At 38.5% G+C, this 23,526-nt stretch overlaps 2 protein-coding genes across 2 annotated transcripts in view; both read left to right on the forward strand.

Moving 5' to 3' along the window:
• DDIT4L (DNA damage inducible transcript 4 like) overlaps positions 1-23,526 on the forward strand; it is a 382,966-nt gene that overhangs the window by 83,502 nt on the left and 275,938 nt on the right. The window lies entirely within an intron of this gene.
• Positions 252-23,526, forward strand: part of EMCN (endomucin) — a 113,340-nt gene continuing 90,065 nt past the window's right edge. Inside the window, 2 exon segments of the mRNA XM_008267566.5 lie at positions 252-359; positions 362-461. Coding sequence (XP_008265788.3) covers positions 267-359; positions 362-461 — 193 coding nt within the window. The 5' untranslated portion in view covers positions 252-266.

The raw sequence follows: 23,526 nt of genomic DNA on the forward strand, positions 1-23,526 counted from the left end.
AAACACACTTTCACAACAGAAGCTAGAAGCCTCTGTATCCATTCTCAAGAAGGATCTGTTTCTGTTCAAAACCCGTCCTGACCTTTTTGTTGAAGAAGAACAAAATAATGTAGTAACAAAAACACAAGTGGCTGCCAAAGGAAGAGAGAGGAAAAAAAAGAGTTCCTGTAAGGGACTGAAACAATAAATCTCCTCTCTGCTGAACTCCCAAAGGGAGTGTGTGTATTTCCTCCCGTTCTTTATCAGAGCCCCCAAAATAAGTAGGAATGGGCAGTGACGGCTCGCATTCAACACACCTTTTCCATCTGCTAAGAAGGCCCTGCCAGGCTGGGAGGGAGTCGTGCCTGCTCGCCTCTGGAGGCAGAAGCAGCTAGGACGGTCCGCAGGCGGCATGGCACTGCTTCAAGGGACGGTGCTTGTTCTACTTCTGTCCAGTCTTGGCGGCGGGCAAGACAACACAGGTACCGAAGTCTGTCTTACTCGTCTAATAGAATGCATGAGAAATCACTAGCAGGGGTCTTTCGGCCTGTTTACTTTCAGGGACCTTCTAGAAACTTTTCGTGCAAGTCGGTTGCTCTGAGGTCACGCTGTGGATGTCGCGGCGGGGCTTCACGGGGTGGATGTTTGCTTTCACTGAGGGGGAAATGCTGGCGGCTGCCCTGGCTGCGAAGTGCATTGGGTGCAGTTCTAAGGGTACTGGGGATATACAGTGACTTTTAACGTATAAAAATCTGGGGACAAGAAGGCTAATGAAAAATACACCGTTTCTCAGACACTTTTTCTTTTCAGATGTAAGTGCACAAAGATTTTCATGCTTGAGGATGAGTGAAAGGCTTTAGTTAGCAATACTGCACAGCACATGCTAGCCTGGACTTGTCCCGGCTATTGCCCAGCTCTGTTGGCTTTAGGGCTGCCTGAAGCTGAAGCTGCTTTAAGGGAGTGAAACTTAACATCTTGAGAGAGTGGGCTGAGCAGAGGGAGAGTCACTTGGATACAGTTTATAGACTTTTGCTGTCGATATATGCATGCAACTAAGCATATCCACAAAAGAGTTTGCACTGCATTTTGGGATTTTACAGGTATAAAAACTCTACCCTGACTGCAGGTTAAGAACTCAGGATGAATACATGCATATATGAACCCATACCATGTGAATAACCAGTTACAGAAAGTGGTCACATTTGACTTTTGATCCTTCTTGAGTGCTGCAAAGTAAGCAATTAAATTTTATAATAGTTACTAGGCTTCTCCTCTGTCTTGTCAGTGCAAGGAATATAAAAGTGAGTAACACACTGTCCTGCCACACGGTGGTAAATGGAGCATTGGGGAAAATTAATACATGATTGTAATAAAAGACAAAAACCAAAGTACAAAATACTACAGAAGAACATAGTTGGGAAAGATTCAATCTGACTCTGATGAGCCCTGGGCGTGTGGGAACTAGGAGACAAGACCAAGTTCTAATTTTGCTTTGCTTTTTTTTAAGATTTTATTTATTTATTTGAGAGGTAGAGTTACAGACAGTGAGAGGGAGAGACAGAGAGAAAGGTCTTCCATCTGCTGGTTCACTCCCCAAATGGCCCCAATGGCCAGAGCTGGGCCAATCTGAAGCCAGGAGCTTCTTCTGGGTCTCCTACAAGGGTGCAGGGGCCCAAGGACTTGGGCCATCTTCTGCTGCTTTCGTAGGCCATAGCAGAGAGCTGGCTCTGAGGAAGAGCAATCAGGACACGAACCAACGCCTATGTGGCATGCCAGCACTGCAGGCAGAGGCTTAGCCTAACTATGCCACAGTGCTGGCCTCTGCTTATATTCTTTTCAGAAGTTTGCTGGCTACAAAATCCTAATTTACAGCAATAATATTTTAAAAAAAATCACAATCCTTTTGAGCAACATTTTTTTCAGTTATTTCATCAAGTATGTATATAAATTTGGGGCAATTTCCAGAACACTTCAAAAATCACATATGCTTGCTTACTTGCCATGCATCTTGGAGAATTACTAAGCCTTTGACTTGTAAAAATAAAGGATATTTAGAAGGTGCCACAGAAATAATAAACTAACATATGCAGAAGTCTTCAGTGTGCATGGGAAGGATGGATAGGACCCCAGTGCTATGAAAAACACTGGTCACAAGCACATGACCGGATCACAGAGGTGCGGAGAGTCTGTGTTAGGCTGCTCGCCATTTCAGGCCTGCAGACATCAGCGAGTGCCCTGCTATGCTGGAATGCCAGCCTCTCCATGGATTTCTCCTCCCTCTGAAAGCAAAGTGGAATAGGATCAATAGAAGTGGGAGCAAAATGTAGCCATAAGGAGGAAGTGAATGTGAGGGAAAACCCAGAGATGCCTGGAAGGTGTTTCTGCTCCGGTCATTAGGGGGAAATGCAACTTCTTTTACCTCACCAGTAATGAGCCAAATCTCTCTGTCAATGGCGCAGTCTTTCTAACGCACTGTTAACTCATGAAAGATAATTTCCCTTTGGGGCAGAGACAATGGTTAATAATGCCTGTCTCCTTCGGCCTCTGCCAACAAGTCTGCTTGTCAAGGTAGAGACAGTATCTCTAAGGAAACAACAACTGCAAGAAGGACCCCATTTATATTAGAAAAGGAAGTTAGAGCTCAGGGGCATAATTTGGCCGTGGGAGTAGTGCCTAAAAGGAACTGGAGGAGATTTTCCCACCCGTGTGTGCAATTTTGTTGCACCTGGCTCTGCCTGCTTCATGTTTTCCTTTGCAGATCAGGCAAAGGAAATGAAACATTTCCTCAGCTGATTGAGTACATTCTTTCCTTAATCCTCTGTACCAGAAACGCATTGATTTCCCCAAACTTAGAACGATTACACATTTCATCAGCAGAGTTGACTATTGGGGGTAGGAAGGAGACAGTCCATCTCCTTTCAATTCACAAGTTGTCAAACAGAGCCATACTTTCTTGCAGGATCATTTATTTGCAAATAATGATCTGGAGGAAATAGCTCCTTTTCTTTTTCTTTTTGACGTTTTAGCCAGTCTCATATTTAAATAAATACAATGTATTCATTCGTGTTCTTTGTGATAATCAACGGAATCTTTGTCCATGGCTGTGCTGCTGGTATGATGTTTTCCAATCTCCAATTTAGAAAGATGTTCCATTGAAAGATAGGTTTCCTGAAAGGAAAACTTCATTGTTTTCTAAGGTTTTCTAAACTGTATTTAAAACTGAACCCATCTCAACAGTGGCTGTTCAGTCCCATGGTCTCTTAAGTCTAGATGAATGAGCCTTTGACTGACAGGACTAAGAGAAGTTAAATAAGGGAGGATTCCAAGAAAAAGATGCCTCTGGAAACAATATTTACTCTTGAAATATCATTTTCTCCTTGAAACTTACATTAATTTAGGAATGATTAAAGTGTTTTGGGTAGGCAAGAACTGACACCACTCTATTTGTATCTGAGGAAACATGTAATTGCTTGGAGAAATTCATTTGTTGATGAGTAAACATTCAATTTCAGGGAACATAAATCGATTGAACACACTAAAGCAGACAGCATTCTAAATGCCACGAGCTTACAGATATCAGTGAGACTCAGCCCTTGCCCTAAAGTGGGAGAAGGAGGAGGATAAGCCAAGTCATTGTACATTTGCTTATATTACAGTCTTCAAGAGACAAAGAATGTCATGGAGAGTTTGTAATTAGCTTGTTTTGGGGTATAGAGAGATCAGAAAAGACTTCATATAAAAATGGAAATTAGAATAAGCCTTGAAGCTTTAAAATAAGGAGGTTCCAAATGGGTGAAATTTTCTGAGTAGGAACACTGAAACACCAGCATAATTTACTCTAGAAATGTAAAGAGACCACAAAGTGATCATAGTTAAGTACTGGGAAATAAGATTAGAAATACAGCATTGGGAGCTATGGGATATCGAGAAGAGAAATATTGACTCATCTGTTCATTAGTGTAGGACCTGTAAATGTGTGTGAGTATGGCCATTATATGATTGGGTTGGGGCTATAAATCTGAAGACGAATCTTCCAGCAGAATGTAAATTAGACTGTTGGAATCAAGAGAGATAGAAGTTAAAGAAACTAGTTCAAATGTCATTGCAAGTCTGAGAATCTGTAAATAAAATAGCAAGGAGGATCTGGGCAGAGCATTAAGGGACAAGAAGAAGTGTGATTTGATTTATTGTTTATACTGGCAATGGGGGAGAAGGTAACTTCAGGGTAGCATAGTGTTATTTGAATGCTGAAAATAGGAAAATAGCTGGGAGTGCTGGTTGGGAAAGATTGGAAGAGAAATGATTTAGGAAGAGAAATGCACCTTTTTGGAGATGGTGATTTCGAACTACTGCTAAGACACTGAGAAGAAATCGCCATTGGCAAATTATAGACGTCTGATGTGTAATCAGAGCATGGAGCCAAAGGTGATGTGAAGGGCAAGTGTCCTTCAGTTCTAAATTCAAGGACTTCTTAGCCCTGCCCATTGCAACATGAATAACATAGAGAAACCATTTCTTCCCCTTCTGAATGTGCTCATGTCTAATTCCCTTATGGTACTTATTTTCCAATTGTGTCATGGTTATTTATGTGAAAGCCTTCTCTCTTCTAGCAGTCTACAAATTCCTTGAAAGTCGAAACCATAATTAAATGTTTTCTTGTATAGTTACAGCTGCAAACTCATTAGATCATAATTATATGAATGAATGTAGACATGAATGAAATAGTTGCTTCATTTTTTTAATTCTTTAATTTTTTTCTATGACAATCACTTATCTACTTACTATCTCGTGCTTTGGAAAATGACAGGTATGAATCACGGAACTTAAGGTAGAGTTAAGTAGATTCTTTTGAGTCCAGGCTATGAAAAAGATCACAAAATACAGACAAAACGGCTTCATATCAATGGCATCCAGTTCTAAAATTTTAACAGAAGAAAAGTTATTAATTGTAGGTGGACAACATAGTTCCATGTAACAGTAATTTAGAAGAAAAAATTGTTGTAAGTATAATTATCGGGAAGAAGGGTGTCTAAATGAAATTGATTCTGCTTCTCCTTTTTGGTAGAAATGTCTAAGATAATACTTTATTCTCAGCCAACTCTCAGAAATACAAAGCGGATTGCTTTTCAAAGCAAAGTTCACAAAAAGAGAAGTTAGAAGAAAGTTAAATGAATATTGCAAATTATTACTTCATGAGTCTTTAGGTATTATGAGTTGTTTCAGGGCTGAATGTTTTGCTTAGAAATTCTATTCTGCTTAGTCCACCTCAACATGTCTGACCTGAAATGAGTGCTTTATTATAGGAAGGGTAAACAAACATAGGACAAAACCAATGGAAAAAAGTATTTAGTTCCCAAACCATTTCTTGAGTATTCTTTCTTCACTACTCTTGTTGAATGGCCCCTTCTTAAAAATAGAAATGACCATTCTGTAATTCCCATTTTCAGGGAATTCATAACAACTCTCAGAAGCAATGTCTCTGGAAATTCTGTCTTGCAGATTTTCATTACTGATAAAAGTTGAGGACGAAATGATGAACATTTGGGGTTTCAGACAGCCTTTGGTTTACCAGATCACTTATCCTTCCTTTCCTTGTCATTAATAGAAGTTACTTTTCAAGCTTCAGGTAAATGGTTTAACTTGTGAGTAATTATCTAATCCATATCACATGTATTCGTTGTCTTACTAACCACTTTCCAACTTTTCATCTTTAAGAACAATTGGAGATGAACATTGAGAAAACATTGGCTGTTGAAATAGTATTATGCTAGAAGTGATGATCTGTGCTGGGTAGTGTCTTCTTCCCGGCTGCTGAATCCTTGTAGGCCATTGGTTTCTATTACCTGTTGGGTGTTAGAAGGAACTCTCTCAGCAAACAAGATAGTTTTTGTACTGTTGCACACAGTAAGAGTACTTTGGCCCTGGGCCAGATTCCAGCTTTTTGTTTATGTGCACCCTAGTAGGTGGCAGATGATGGCCCAAGTCATTGAGTCCCTACCCAAGTGGGAGACCAGGATTGGGTTCCTGGCTCCTGGCTTTGGCTTGGCTTAGCCCCATTTGCTATAGGCTCCTGGGGGAGTGAACCACTGTTTGGAAGATCCCTGTCTGCCTGTCTCTCCCTCTCTCTCTGCCTTTTAAATGAATAAATTTTAAAATTAAAAAACAACATTAGCCAGGGGGAAAATGATGTCAATTACATCTAGAAGGACTACTTTTAAGTTTGCCAAATTTTGTTCCACCATAAGATCATCACATCTGGTCTCTAAATACAAGAAATCAACAAATGAGAGGACTGGACACCTGTTGACTCTTCCCTATCTGTCTGGCTGTGATTACTTTAGCCATTGCTGTGTCAGCCAGCAAATTACCTCACTTGAATGCACATATCTTGTTTTCTGTATAGTGTTACTCTAACACCAAGGTGTGGTTCAGACCCTGGCCTGGCCCTGTCAGAGGCATGAGCTAGAAATACCAGAACACTAGCACCTGTGGGGAGGAAATAGGATCAGAGAAGAAATGCTTGTCTCTTTGGTTCCTGCCTTAATTTCACTTTCAGTCCTCTACTTTCCTTAAGTACACTTCTCTTCATAAACTGTCTGCCCACAATTCTTCTTGGGCTCTGCTTTCTGGGGACATTCAGAACTTTTTCACTGTTCTTGGTGGAAACGTTTTGAGTTGCATTAAAGTGTACATCCAGGTAGATTGGTTACAGTTTCCCTGACACTCTATGTAATATGCACCACTCTTTTTCTTTTTTACTTATAACACTGAAAAAAAAACTTTGATCAAGCTTTGTTGGATATACCAAACAATTTCTAAGCGAGGCTTATTCTAATTTGCCTGTACATAGGTTCAGTATCAGTAATACATTATACTATGAGGTTAATAGTCAAAAATGTTGATGACATTGACTTTATTCTTGTAGTGTTCATCTTAAGTATGAATTGCTTTTTATTGGTTTAATCAGTCATATTCTGTCTGAAATCTGTGTTAATCACATCAAAGACCAGAGGATGGAGATCATATTGAGTGTGGTTCGAGATAATCCTAAGAAGTGTTCTTATAACATCTACTACTATCTTCTCTCTAGTGTGCTGAGCACTTTAATTACACTACTTCCATGATGACACTTCAGAGCCAGCCTTATCAATACCTATTGATTAGGTAACAGACTGGAAATAGTGTTATGCTAGGGTTGCATGACTTAAAATGAAACCTAGGGTTGTTGCTCTTCAAAACTTTCCCTGAGGGGCTGGCAGATAAAGCCACTGCAATGCCAGAAACCCATATGGATGCTGGTTCCTGTCCCAGCTGCTCCACTTCCAATGCAGCTCTCAGCTAATGGCATGGGAAAGGCAGTGGAAGATGGCCCAAGTGCTTGGGCCTCTGCCACATCAGAGACCTGGATGAAGCTTCCAGCTCCTGGCTTTGGCTTGATTCAGTGTTAGTCACTGTGGTCATATGGGGAGTGATGGAAGATCTCTCTCTCTTTCTCTCTCTCTGTAACTTTCACTTTAAATAAATAATTTTAAAAAAACCTTTTCTCTGCAGTTTGCTATGTTCCAAAGTAGTGAGACTTCAGCAAATTGAGTTTTCTGATCAGAAGGAGTAAGGATAAAGGCCTATGACGAGAAATTTAGAAATCACTGCTGCCTCTCATAGCACCTTCATCACCTCTAAATTGACCACTGAGGACAAGAAGTTTCCACCTAGCAATAATAATTTCTTAGCATCTTGCATTCAGTCAATTCTTAGGGGATCGGTTGAAAGGAGGTACAGTCACTTGCCTACCTACCCATCATGAGGTTGATTGAAAAAAAAAAAAAGGAACTGGCTTTAAATATCAGTGATGTTAACACGATACTTAGAATAGAAAGTGAAAAAAAACTAAAAGGAAGTAAACATTACTGAATTAATCATTTACTGTCACATTTGTAATATTTCTAGAGCCGGACTGTCTGGATTCAAATTTCAGCTTTGTCACTTACTAGCTGTATGAGCTTAAATAAGTTACTTAAATTTCAGCTTCCTCAGCTATGAATGGGGATGCAAATAGTCTTTATCTTACAGGGATATTGGAGTATCGTGTGAGGTAATACAGATAAGCACATGATGTGGTGTACAGCATGTCTTAAATGGCAAACCATAAATTCTGCTGATTTTTGGAACTCAGAACCCTATAGTTTGTAATACCTCATCCCTTAGATAAATTACTTTATTTCCAGGATGAATCAAATCCAGATTCAGCAAATATTTAAATAATAATATTAATTGTCACAAACTGAAAAATAATTAAGTGATAATTTTCACAACAGGATTGATGCAGGATACTAGAAAGGATTGTCAAGTTATGCTTTCAATCACAGTGTATAAAGACACAAGTTGATATATGCCAACAAGTGTATTCTCGTGAATGCCTTTCAGATTTGTAAATTATTTAATTTATGTGTGCACTGATCGCTCAATTTCATAAGCAAAGTAATGTTTATATTTAATAACAATTCTAATCTTTCAGTCTGCAGGAAGTCAGTATCCTCCAATATTGTTATAAAATACTAAGCATTACTCATTCTGAGAGGGTGAGCATCTCAGCAGAAGTAAACATGGCCTTAATGTGAAAAGTAAGTTTCAGTCTGTTTTCTGCTGAATTTGACCAAAACACTAAATATTTCTTAGCCTAGATTTCTTAACCTAAACTCTTTTGAGGCTAAAATAAAGAGAACATTGTTTTTGTTGTTGTTGTTGTTGTTGTTATTAACACATGAAAGTACTTCAGAAAATTCCTGGAAAATTGGAATTAAAAATTCAGCTTAGGGGCAGGCATTGTGATGAAAGAGGTTAAGGCACTGCTTAGGATGCCTGAATTGCACATCAGAGTAGATGGGATGGAGTCCCACTTCTCCTTTGCATTCAGCTTCCTGGAAATGCACCTGGGATGCAGCAGACAATGGCCAGTACTTGGATTCCTGCCACCCACCCACATGGATGACCCTGATGGAGTTCTTGGCTCTTAACTTGGGCTGGCCCAGCCTTAGCTGTTGCAGACAGAGGAGAGTAAACCAATGGAAAGAAGATAGTTCCATCTCCCTCTCTTTCTCCCCTCATGAACGTGTGTGTATGTGTGTGTGTGTGTGTTTCACTCTCTCTGTCATGCTACATTTCAAATAAATAAATGAAATTTAAAATTTAAAAAGGCACTTTTTAAAGATGACCCAGACAGAAGGCAGCTGAACTGGGATTCAGTCAGGTCTCTTGGACTCTGCTTTACCACATTCAAGGACAGTACGAGTAGATTGTCCCACATTGCCTATTCGCTTGCCAGAAACTTTCTTTGTCTTAAAAAACAAACAAACAAAAAAAGATGGAGCTGGCGCAGCGGGTTAAAGCCCTGGCCTTGAACACTGGCATCCCATGTAGGAGCCAATTCTAGTCCCGGCTGCTCCTTTTCCAATCCAGCTCTCTGCTATGGCCTGGGAAAGTAGTAAAAAATGGCCCAAGGACTTGGGCCCCTACACACCCACGTGGGAGACCCAGAAGAAGTTCCTGGCTCCTGGCTTTGAATCGGTGCAGCTCCGGCTGTTGTGGTCTATTGGGGAATGAACCAGCTGGTGGAAGACCTCTCTTCCTGTCTCTGCCTCTCTCTGTAATTTTGTCTTCCAAATAATTAAAATAAATCTTAAAAAAATAAAGAGAAAAGTTTATTTTGGAGCAACTATTGTTGAAATCCATGCTATTTTTTCATAGTATGCATTTATCATAAATTTTGGGGATCCCTTGTAGCACTAGTGTTACATGACAATGAAAAATCATTTTTGATATGCTGTATGTAGCTCATAAGTTCCTGATAAAGTATTATTATTATTGAAACTATTATTAATATTTATTATTGTAAAGAGAACAGATTTCATGTATTTCATAGATATAATTCTAAGTAGACAATCATACCTCACTCCCTCCTACCTTCCATGCATCCCCCATCCTTCCTTTCTTTCTTTGTTTTCCCTTGAATTTTTGTAATAACATAATTTCATTAGTTTGTAATCACTGGCTTAATGCACCACTAACCATATATTCAACAAGTAAAACCTGGAAAGACCACCATTCCACAAGATAGACAAGAGCTATAAACAATAATCAAATTGTATCATCACAGTTTCATTCTTATATATTTTTTATTCTAAATTAACTTTCAAATATATGATATTTGCCTTTTTAGAACTAGTTTATTTCGCTAAGCATGGCAGTCTCCAGTTGCATTCATTTTATTGCAAAAGACAGGATTTCATTCTTCTTTATGGATGAGTAGTATTCTTTTGTGTATATATACCACAATTTCTTTAGCAGTCATCAGTTGATGGACATCTCCATTGATTCCATATCTTAGCCATTGTAAACTGAGCTGCTATAAACAAGGGAATACAAATAACTCTTTCATATACTGAATTCATTTCCTTTGGGTAAATTCCTGGCAGTTGGTTGGCTGGGTCATATGGTAGGTCTATTTTAAGATTTCTGAGGGATCTCCATACTTTTTTCCTAAATGTTTGTACTAGTCTAGATTCCCATCAGCAGTGAATTAAGGTACCTTTTTCTCCACATTCTTGCCAGAAATTATTATCTTTTGAATGTTTGATGATAGCCATTCTAATGGTGGTGAGGTGAAATCTCATAGTGGTTTTGATTTGGAATTCCCTGATGGCCATTGACTCTGAGCATCTTTTCATGTATCTCTTGGCAATTCATATTTCATTCTTTGAAGCATGTCTGTTCATGCCCTTTGCCATTTCTCAAGTGGATTGTTTTAATTATTCAGGGTACACAGACTCAATTAACACTATAGACCAAATGGACATAATGGATATCTAAAAAACTTTTCATCCTACAGATGCAGAATACACATTTTTTTCACCAGTGCATGGAATTTTCTTTTGGACAGACCACATGCTAGGCCACAAAGCAAGTCTCAGCAAATAAAAAACAATCAAAATCATACCATGTATCTTTTCTGACCACAATAGAATGAAACTAGAATTCAGCAACTTAAGAATCTCTAGAACCTACACAAACACATGGAAATTGAACAACATTCTTCTGAATGAACAGTGGATCATATAAGAAATCAAAAGATAATGGAAATGAATCAAGATAATACAACATATCAAAACTTATGAGATATAGCAAAAGTGGTGTTGAGAGGAAATTTCATAGAAATTGGTGCCTACATCAAGAAACTGGAAAGGCATCAAATAAATGAACTATCAATGAATCTCAGGAACCTATAAAAAACAGTAAACGAAACACAAAACTAATAGGAGAAAACAAATAATTTAAATTAGAGAAGAAGTCAACAAAAATTGAAACCAAAAACAACACAAAAAATCACCAAAATGACGAGCTGGTTTTTTTAAAAAACAAAACAAAACAAAACAAAAACAAAACAAAACAAAATTGACACACCATTCGCTCAACTAACCAAAAAAGGAAAAAAAAGAGAGAGAAGACCCAAATCAATAAAATTAGAGATGGAAAAGGAAATGTAACAACAATCACAACCGAAATAAAAAGAATCATCAGAAATTACCACAACAAGCTGTATGCCAACAAACTGGGAAACATAAAAGAAATGGATAGATTCCTGAACACATATAACCTACCTAAATTGAGCCATGAAGACATAGAATACCTAAACAGACAAGTAACCAAGACAGAAACTGAATCAGTAATAAAGACCGCCCCAACAAAGAAAAGCCTGGGACCAGATGGCTTCACTGCTGAATTCCACCAAACATTTAAAAAATAGCTAAATCAAATTTTCCTCAATCTATTCAGAACAGTTGAAAGGGAGAGAATTCTCCCAAAATCCTTCTATGAAGTCAGCATCACCTTAATTCCTAAACATGAAAAAAGACGCAACTGAGGAAGAGAACTACAGACCGATTTCCCTGATTAACTTAGGTGCAAAAAATCCTCAACAAAATACTAGCCAATCAATTTCAAAAAACACATCAGAAAGATTATTAAAGATTATTATTAGGCTAAATGAGATTTACTCCTGGTATGCAAGGATGGTTAAACATCCTGAAATCAATGTGATGCATCATATTAACAAATTGAAGAAAAAAACCATGCGGTCATCTCAATAGATGCATAGAAAGGATTTGATAAAATAGAATATTCTTTCATGATAAAAACGTTAAGCAAATTGGGTATAGAAAAAACATTCCCCAACACAATCAAAGTGATTTTTGACAAACCCATGACCAGAATCCTATTGAATGAAGAATAGTTGGAAGCATTCCCACTAAGATCTGGAACCAGACAATGATGCCCACTCTCACCATTGCTATTCATTATGGTCCTGGAAGTTTTAGCCAGAGACATTAGGCAAGAAAAAGAAATAAAGGGGATATAAATTGGGAAGGTTGAAGTCAAACTATCCATATTTGCAGATGACATGATTCTATATATAGGGGATACAAAAAACTCCACTAATAGACCATTGGAACTCATAGAAGAATTTGGTAATGTGGCATGATATAAAATCAACACACAAAAATCAACAGCCTTTGTATACACAGAAAACTCCATGGCTGAGAAAGAACTTCTAAGATCAATCCCATTCACAATAGCTACAAAAATATCAAATACCTTGGAATAAATTTAACATCAAAGATCTCTAGAATTAGAATTACAAAACGTTAAAGAAAGAAACAGAAGAAGACATAAAAGAATGTGAAAATCTTACATGTTCTTGTATTGGAAGAATCAATATCAACAAAATGTCCATACTACCAAAAGTAATTTATAGATTCAATGTGATACCAATCAAAATACCAAGGGCGTTCTTCTCAGATATAGAAAACATGATGCTAAAATTCATACGGCAATCCAAGATATCCTGAATAGCTAAAGCAATCTCTTCAACAAATGGTGCTGGGAAGATTGTGTCTCCACATGCAGAAGTATGAAACAAACACATTCCACAAAAACCCATTGAAAATGAATCAAAAACCTAAATCTACAACCTTATACAATCAAACTAATAGAGAACATTGGGGAAATCCTGGAATACATTGGCATAGGCAAAGTGTTCTTGCAAAAGACCCCAAAGGAACAGGTAATCAAAGACAAAATTGACAAATGGAATTACATCAAGCTGAGAAGCCTCTGCACTGCAAAAGAAACACTCAACAAAGCAAAGAGGCGACTAACAGAATGGCAGAAATTATTTGCAATCTATGTAATTTATAAAGGATTACTATCCAGAATCTATAAAGAGCTCAAGAAACTCAACAACAACAAAACAAACAGAGTCAGTGAACTCAGGGGGCTTCCATAGCCTTGGCAGCTCATGACAAGAGCCTAGGGTGATTACTGAGGCCATAAACAAGAGTGTCAATTTGTTAAGTCAACAACAGGAGTCACTGTGCACTTACTCCTCATGTAGGATCTTTGGCCTTAGTGTGCTGTACATTGTAATTTAATGCTATAACTAGTACTCAAACAGTATTTTTCACTTTATGTTTCTGTGTGGGAGCAAACTGTTGAAATCTTTACTTAATGTATGCTAAACTGATCTTCTGTATATAAAGAGAAACAAAAATGAATCTTGATGTGAATGGAATGGGAGAGGGAGTGGGAAAGGGGAGGGTTGCTGGTGGGAGGGATGTTATGGGGGGGAAGCCATTGTAATCAATATTCTGTACTTTGGAAATTTATATTCATTAAATAAAAGTTTGAAAGCAAAAAATAAATAAATAAATATTACATGTGATAAAAAAAAAAGAAATGGGCAAGGGGCTGTGCTGTGGCAGAGTAGGTTAATCCTCTGCCTGCAGCACTGGCATCCCACATGGGTGCCTGTTCTAGTTCCGACTGCTCCTCTTGCGATCCAGCTCTCTGCTCTGGCCTGGGAAAGCAGCAGAAGATGGCCCAAGTCCTTGGGCCCTTGCACCCTTGTAGGAGACCCAGAAGAAACTCCTGGCTCCTGACTTCAGATTGTCACAGCTCTGGCCATTATGACCATTTGGAGAGTGAACCTGCAGATGGAAGACTTTTCTCTTTGTCTCTTCCACTCACTGTCTGTAACTCTACCTCTCAAATAAATAAAATCTTTAAAAAAAATGGACAAAGGACTTAAACAGGCAGTTTTCAAAAGAGGAAATCCAAATCAACAACAGACATAAAAAAATTCTCAGGATCACTAGCCATCAAGTGAATGCAAATCAAAACCACAATGAGGTTTCACCTCATCCCTGTTAGAATGGCTTTCATAAAGAAATCAGCAAACAATAAATGCTGGTGAAGATGTGAGGGAAAATGTACCCTGATCTACTGTTGGTGGGAATGTAAACTGGTATAGCCACTGTTGAAGACAGTATGGAGACACCTCAGAAATCTGAATATAGACCTTACATAGGACCCAGCCATCCCACTCCTAGGTATTTACCCAAGGGAGATAAAATCAGCATATGAAAGAGTTATCTGTACTCGCATGTTTATTTCAGCTCAATTCACAATAGCTGAGATATGGAATCAACCCAAATGTCTGTCAAATGAAGACTGGATAAATGAATTATGGGATATGTACACGATGGAATACTGTACAGTGTTAAAAGTAATGAAATCTTGTCGTTTGCAACAAAATGATTGAAGCCGGAAACTATCATACTTAATGAAATAAGCCAGTCCCAAAATGACAAATACTATATGTTCTCCCTGATCTGTGGTAACTAATGGAGTACCGGAAAGATAATCTATAGAAGTGGAAGGACACTTTGAGATGCAATGACTTTGGACAGTGCCTGTCCTGGCTTTTGAGGAACAGTTTTTTAAATATTATTTGTAGAACTCTGTACTTAGTATAGAGTTAAACTTATATGCATAGTTAGTTGTATATGTATAAAATTGTATATGTTTAAGTTCTATATCTTAGTTAAAATGATGGGAATAGGAGAGGGAAAAGGAATAAGGTGGGAGTGTGGGTGGGAGGGCAAGTATGGTGGGAAGAATCACTATGTTTCTAAAGTTGTATCTATGAAATGCATGAAGTTTGTATAAAAGTTTTCTATGGAAAAAAAGAAGGAGGATTAGAACTTCTGTAAATGTTTGGTAGAATTCAGTTGTGAAGCCATCTTTCATGTACTTTTCTTTGTTGCAATGATTACTGATTCAATCTCTGCTTTGGTTATTGGTTTATTTAGGTTTTTTATGTCTTCATGCCTCAATTTTGATAAATTGTGTGTGTCCAGACACCTATGCCTTTCTTTTACATTTTCCAATTTGTTGACTTAAAACTAGTTATATTTCTTAATGATTCTTTTTATTTCAGTGTCATCATTTGTAACATCTTTTTCACCTTTGATTTTGTTAATTTGTACCTTCTCCCCCCCCCCTTTTTTGGTTATTTGGGCCAATGGTTGATCAATTTTGTTTATTTTTTTAAGAAATCAGCTCTACATTTCACTGACCTTTTGTATTTTTTGTTTAAATTTCTTGTTTATTTCTTCTCCATTTTGTATTCTTTACTTCCAATAATTTCTGGATTGGTTTTTTCCTGTGTCTCTAGGTCCTTGAGATGCATTATTGAGCCATCTATTTTATACCTGTCAAATTTCGTGGTGTAGGCACTAATGACTATACACTTTCCTCAACACTCCTTTTGCATATGTTGTCTTATCATCTTCAGTTGTTTCGAGGAATTTTTTGATTTTCCTTTTCTTAGAGATTCATTTATTTGAAAGTCAGAGTTATAGACAAAGAAAGAAAGAGACACACAGAGAAAGGTCTTTCATCCACTTGCTCACTCTACAAGTGGCTCCAATAGCCAAGTCTGTGAGCCAGGCAGAAGCCAAATGACCCCAATGGCCAGAGCTGGGCCTACCTGAAGCCAGGAGCCAGGAGCTTCATCTGGGTCTCCCACATGGGTGCAGGAGCTCAAGCACTTGCACTGTCTTCCACTGTTTTTCCCAGGCTATTAGCAAGAAGCTGGACTGGAAGCAGTACACTTGGGACATGAAAATGTACCCATGTGGGATGCATACATAGCAGGTGGCAGCTTTACTCACTACACCACAATGCTGGCCCCTTGATTTCATTTTGATTTCTTCTTCTCTTTAAGATTGCATTTATTTGAAAGGCAGAGTTACAGAGAGAGAGAGAGAGAGAGGGAGAGGGAGAGGGAGAGAGGAGATGAGAGAGAGAGAGAGAGAGAGAGAGAGAGAAACTTTCCATCTGCTGGTTAAGCCAGGAGCCAGGAGGTTCTTCAAGGTCTTCCATGTGAGTGCAAGTGCCCAAGTACTTGGGCCTTCTTCTCCTGCTTTCCCAGGTGCATTGGTAGGGAGCTGGATCAGAAGTGGAGCATCTGGAACTCAAACTGGTGTCCATATGGAATGCCGGTGCTTCGGGTGCCAGCTTACTATCTACACCACAGCATTGCCCCTCCCCTTTGATTTCTTCCATGACCCACTCTTCATTCAGGAGCATGTTGCTCAGCCTTCATGTGTTTTTATATTTTCTAGAATTTCTTATGTTGTTAATTTCTAGCTTCCTTACCTTGTGGTCAGAAAAGATATGTGGTACAATTTCAATTTTTTTTTAATTTGTTGAAGCTTGTTTGGAGTAGCATATGGTCTATCCTAGACAGTGTTTCATGCATCAATAAAAAGAATGTGTATTCTGTGGCTGTTAGGTGTGTCAGTAGTGTATATTAGCTCTGTTGTTTCTTTGATTTTTTGCCTAGTTGATCTGTCTATTGGTGAAATGTTGAAGTCTGCCGTTATGATTGCATTGGAGCATATGTCTCCCTTTAGGTTATTAACATTTGTTTTAAATAACTGGGTACTCTAGCATTGGGGGAATATACATTCACTATAGTCACACCTTCCTGTTGAGTTGACTCCTTAGTCATAACATAATGCCCTTCTTTGTCACTTTTAACTTTTTTCTTTAAAGTCTGTGTTGTCTGAAATTAGTTACTCCTGCTTATTTTTTGTTTCCATTTGCATGAAATATTTTCCCACCCTTTCACTTTCAGTATGTGCATATCTTTGTTAGTGAGGTTGTTTCTTGTAGGCAGGTCTTGCTTTCTATTTCATTCAGCCAGTCTATATATTTTAATTGGAGATTTTAGTCCATTTACATACAATGTTATATTGATAAATAATGACTTGTCCTTCCCATTTTCCATAAATATTTCTATATTTTGTTTTCGACTTCCTTTGTACTATTATTAGGTTTTATACCCTCACATTCTTTCATGATGCTGATTATCATTCTCTGTTTCTGTGTTTAGTACATTCTTAAGTATCATTTGTAAGACTGGCAAGGTAGTGACAGATTCATTCAATTGTTTGCTTTTTTTGTAAGGTCTTTATTTCACCTTATATTTTTAAATGAGAGCTTCTCTGGGTACAGTATTCTGACCTAACAATTTTTTTTTTAGGGACTTGGACTATGTCCATTCTCTCCTAGCCTGTAGGGTTTCTGATGAGAAATTCACTCTCAAGCTAACTGAAGATCCTGTAAAGGTTACCTGGCATTTCATTCTTGCACACTTAGGATCTTTTCTTTGTGTTTTACTTGTCAAAGTTTGAATATCATGTGTCATAGTGAAGATCTCTGATCATGTCTACTGTGTATTCTATGTCTTACTTGGATGTCCATATCTTTGTACAAACTAGGGAAATTTTCAGTTATTTCACTGAAGAAGTTTTCTAAGTCATTTGGTCTTCCCATTCCTTCAGGAACTCCAAAGATACATATATATTGTCATTTGACTGTATCCCATAGATTCTGAACATGGTTTTTGGTATTTCTACTTTTTCTTTTTTTTTCTTTTTGTCTGACTGAGATATTTCAGTACCTTTGTCTTCCAGCTCAGATATTCTTTATTCTTCCTCAGAGAGTCTTCTGTTTAGGAATTCCACATATTTTTATTTGCTACATTGAATTCTCAATTTCTAATATTAGTTTTTTTTTTCATTTTCAATTATCTTTATTTACAGAAGATCGATTTAGTATATATTAAGTAAAGATTTCATCAGTTTGCACTACACAGATACACAAAGTGTAAAATACTGTTTGAGTACTAGTTATAGCATTACTTCACATTGGACAACACATTAAGGACAGATCCCACATGAGAAGTAAGTACACAGTGACTCCTGTTGTTGACTTAACAATTTGACACTCTTGTTTATGGTGTCAGTAATCTCCCTAGGCTCTAGTCATGAGTTGCCAAGGCTATGGAAGCCTTTTGAGTTCGCCGACTTCGATCTTATTTTGACAGGGTCATAGTCCAAGTGGAAGTTCTCTCCTCCCTTCAGAGAAAGGTACCTCCTTCTTTGATGGCCCCATTCTTTCCACTGGGATCTCACTCACAGAGATCTTCCATTTAGGTCTTCTTCTTTTTTTTTTTTTTCCATGGTGTCTTGGCTTTCCATGCCTAAAATACTCTCGTGTATACTAAAATACTATCATGTATCTCAGCCATATCCAAATGACTTAAGGGCTGATTCTGAGGCCAGAGTGCTATTTAGGACATCTGCCATTCTATGAGTCTGCTGTGTATACCGCTTCCCATGTTGGATCATTCTCTCCCTTTTTTATTCTATCAGTTAGTATTAGCAGACACTAGTCTTGTTTGTGTGATCCCTTTGACTCTTAGACCTATCAGTGTGATCAGTTGTGAACTGAAATTGATCACCTGGACCAGTGAGATGGCATTGGTACATGCCATCTTGATGGGATTATATTGGAATCCCCTGGCACATTTCTAACTCCACCATTTGGGGCAAGTCCGATTGAGCATGTCCCAAATTGTGTATCTCCTTCCTCTCTTATTCCCACTTTTATATTTAACAGGGATCACTTTTCAGTTAAAATTTAAACACCTAAGAATAATTATGTGTTAATTACTGAGTTCTATAATATATCCATTTCCCAGTAGAATTTCTTATCCATGTCATTCAGATTTCATTAACTCATGTAATTTCTTCTCTGTGTTTTTAAATAATATTACAATGTTTCTTTTGAATTCCCTTTCCGACATTTCATCAATCTCCTCATCTTCACAATCTAATATTGACATATTCTGATCCCTTTGGGGAGTCATATTGTTTTCTTTGTTCATATTCCTCGTATTTCTACACTTACTTTTATGCATCTGTATAATAACTTGTTGATATTGCCTCTGAAGTACTTGTTCTTGAGAAGTCCCTTTAGACATAGTGGGATGCTTGCTCCTTCATGGGTATGTAGAGATGTGTGCTGGGTAGAGCCAGGGAATTTTAGCCAGCATTTTTGGGTTGGGCAAAAGTCCAAGGTAACACCCATGTTATGCATGGTAGCTCTCCTCTGCAGTCTGTAGGGGAGAGGGGATGAACACCCTGGCTGGTGTGATCAGTGCCTCTACCTTTGTCAGTGCCAAGGTGAACCTCTCTGTACCTGCACCCCCTACTTAGTAAGGCACATGAAGCACACAAATAATTTATGTATACACTCTGTAATGTGAGTGTGGAGTCTTCCGTGATGTCCGTTCCAGCACTCAGTTAATTCTGAGCTTCTAGCCAGGCTCAGCAATTGCCACAAAACCCAACCACACCCCATGCCCCTGTTGACTTCCTGGTCTATCTCACAGTTACAGGATTCCTACAGTCACAGGCTGCAGAGTATCTACTCTCTGGCCTGCAAGCCTCCCTATCACAAGAGAGAGCCACCCAGCTCCTGAGTTGGGGCTTTGGTTTGATGAGGGGTGGGGATCAATGTGCTAAGTGGTCAATGTGCCACTTGCCTTATTCTGAGAAGAAGCCACTTCTCCTCTGGTCACCCAGTGCCTTGGTGTGGGGAGGGAAGAGAAGCAATGGGCCATCTATTCAGTTAGGTGGGCACTCTGACCCCCACCAACTCAGCTGCCTGGACTTAGTCAGTGGGAACCCCAAGTCTCTCCCTTAGACAAGACCACCAGTGGAGCATGGGCTTCTGCAGATGCCTCACTTCGCTCTGGGAAAATAGCCTTCTTGCAAGGTGCTGGGCTCGTGAGTCCCTGGTGTTATCCATTGAGCTGCTGCATATCTGTACTGTCTTTGTTGTTCCATGGATTATCACTTTCTGCAGACTTTTCATTGAGAACTTCTCTCCACCTATTGGCCAAGAATGCAGGTCCTCCTCTGCTTTTCTGTTATCTTCCTGTAATCAAATTCCATGCATCTGGGACCGGTGTTGTGGCATAACATATGGGCACCGTATCCCTTATGGGCACCAGTTCCCAACTGCTCCACTTTTGATCCAGCAAGGCCTTGCTTAAGGCCTGGGGAAATTAGCAAAAGACAACCCAAGTCATTAGGATGACCCAAGTCCCTACTACCCCTGTGGGAGACCTGGAAGAAGCTTCTGGCTCCTGGCTTGGGCTTGGCTCAGTCCTAGTTGTTGCAGCTTCCTGGGGAGTGAACCAAGATGGATTTCTCTTCTCTCTGTGCCTCTCCTTTTCTCTATATAACTGGGACTTTCAAATAAGCAAATCTTAAAAAAAATCAATGCATCTTTTCCCTATTCAGCCATCTTGGAATCCCAGGAAATTATGATTTAACTCAAAAAATCAATAGATAAGTACAAAAGCATTTAATGAATTGCTGGATTCTTACTTACTCTGGGCTTTTGGCTGTCATTCTACTATTCCTCTTGTAGCCTTAATATTTTGTACTTAGCCTTTGTGGCTGTTCACATCTAAATGGCTGTGTGTTGAAATAATGCTTTAGTTATAAAATCTCTCTCTCTCCCTCTCTCTCTCTCTCTCTCTCTCTCTCACACACACACACACACACACATACACACATCACCAAAAAACCATTTGTATCGCACATTGAATTTATTTTAAACAGAAGTGGGAAAAGAACTCTTATTGAGGTATAAACTGTGAAATTGTCCTCCTAGGGTCTGCGGCAAGTGTGAGGACATTCACACTGAGGGCTTGGGTTCTCTCCCCAGGGCCCAGAGGTCACTGCTGCTCAAAATCATTGTGACAGTTCCTTTGTCCAAGCATTCAACATCCCTAATTATGTCTCTCTCTGCAATTTTGAAAGGTAGGACATACCTATTTAAAGCACTGAATTTACTAAATATTCATGAATAATAAGTGCATTATTGAGAAAAACTAAACTATATTACTCAATTAAAACTCTATAGGCTTACAAAGTAGAAGACAGAAAAAATGACAATGATGCCAACCATTTAAATCTATTGCCAGGATCTGTCTCTCTCTCTGTGTAAGTCTGACTTTCAAAATAATTTTTTTTTTAAAAAAGATATCTGATACAGTGATAGAACCTGGGAGAATGAGAGAGCTGGTCTGAGAGGGCCGAGATGGGAGATAGGGAGACTTATGGAATGGGCTAAGGACTTGAGAGCAGCATTCCCCACAGACCTTCTCACCACCCTCACAGGGCTATTGTCACAGCATTCTTCCTTCTTTCCTTGGAAGTTCTTGCCAGTCCTTCTTCCCTGCATCCATTCCATTTGCAGTGTTCTCTCTTCACTCTTCCACACACTCAAGTTAAGCAGACCTATCTTTCTTTTTTTTAAAAAAAGAATTCAGTAATTCCAAATTAATTACTGAAGAAAATAATGGTGGCTATTTTTATAACTTTATCATAGAAAAATTCACAAAAAGCACTCATCACCAAAGAAAAAACATGGACAGTTAATTGCATTAGATTTAATTGCTCTAAATCAGAAGATACATTGTTTAAGGGAAAAAAGGCATAAAATATAAAAAGGTATTTGCCATGTACATAAATGGCTAAGAAAAAGCTCTAAAATATATAGAAAAAACTACTAGTCATTAATAAAAATAGAATATAGCCTATTGCCACTCCTACTTGACAGGCTTAAATAAGCACTCTTCTTTTACACAAGAACAGAAATACAGATATGTTCATAGCAGCATTTTTAGAAGGACCAAAAACTAGTCACAGCTCAGTACCTTTCAGCTGCAGAATAAGTACAGTTCCTTCATTCAGTGAAGTGGCAAGGACACTGACAATGAACACATTATCACTCTAATCAATAAAATGAAAAAGATGGAGTTATATTGAGCAAAACAAAAAATACCTATAATATATTTCTATTTACATAAAAGTAAAAGTAGTCAAATCTAATCTCTGGTATATTCAGATGCACACATAGAGAGTCAGTCTCTCAAGCCAAGGTGAGATTCGTGGCCACCTGTGGATGAGTGGGAGAGGAGCCACTGGTAGCCTTCCAGTTTTAAATCTGGGTTGTGACTACAGCAGGCTTTGGCTAAGGTTTATTCATTATATGTATATTTATATTTTTACACTTTTCTGTTCCCTTTTATAATTATAACCAGAGTTATGGGAAGGTAAACGAAACTCAAATCCTGACTTTAAGAAATTTGAAACTGACTTTTGGATCCATTCAAAGGAAAATAAGCAATCAGATTGGGTAGATGGGAGAAGACTTTCAGGGTCTTACCTGTGATTAGTACTTAGCAGAGCCTGAATGTGTTTTCACAGCAAAATTGAAGAAACAGCAAGAGAAGAAAATGATGAAGAGAAGTATCACAAGTTGTCGGAAGTGTTCAGTGACAGTAAAAAACTCCTTTACCAGACAGTAATGATCATCACTGGACACTAGTGTTCCATTGGCCCCCATCACTAGAACTCTGGATGCGTATTTTGTCCCCATGAACAGGCAAGGCACACTGTATACATTGAAGCTTTAGTTCAGGTCTTACTGATTTCCTACCAGTCCCATTCTGTTATGCTCCAGAATTTTAGCTTCGCATTATCCCTACATATCTAGGGTCAGAAACCACACAGGTAAGAGCCATCGCTGCTCAGACTTATCCCCAGGTAGTAAAATGGCTTTCTGAAGGATGCCACTGCCTCGCATTATTTTCCCTTGCATCCGCAGACAGTTTTATCATTGTGTGAATACTTGTGGTAGCCAGTCTGCAAGATGGCTTCCCGCAATCCCAGCTCTCTGATATTCGTGCCTTGGGAGGATCAGTCCCACGCTGAATCAGGGCTGAACTGTGTCTAAGAGAATGTGATGGAAGTGATATTGTATGACTTCCAAAGATAGATAGCTGCTGCCTTACTCTCTTAGATTGCTTGCTCTGGGGAGAGCCAGGCATCCTGCTGTGACAACAGATAAACCACATTATGGAGACACCTGCTGGAGAAAAACCAACCGAGTACTTCCACCAACAGCCAGCACCAACTTGCCAGCCATGTGGATAAACCACGTTGTAAATGGAGTTTCCAGAACAATCTAGATTTCAGCTGACATCTGACAGGTGTTTTGTGAGAAACTCAAAGCCAGAATTGCCTAAACATTGCTCAAATTGCTAATCAACAGAAACTGTGAGAGATAATAAATTATTGTTGTTTTAAGATAAATATTTAGGGATAATTTATGATGCATCAAGAGAAATAATACAACTGTCACCATTTAAAACTTGAACCATATTCAAGCTTTTGACATAAACCCACTATATAGTTACTCTAGAAAGTAAAAAAATAACTT

The sequence above is a fragment of the Oryctolagus cuniculus genome, chromosome 8 (genome assembly GCF_051225735.1).
Source record: "Oryctolagus cuniculus isolate XC-2025 breed Fujian yellow rabbit chromosome 8, ASM5122573v1, whole genome shotgun sequence".
NCBI lineage: Eukaryota > Metazoa > Chordata > Mammalia > Lagomorpha > Leporidae > Oryctolagus > Oryctolagus cuniculus.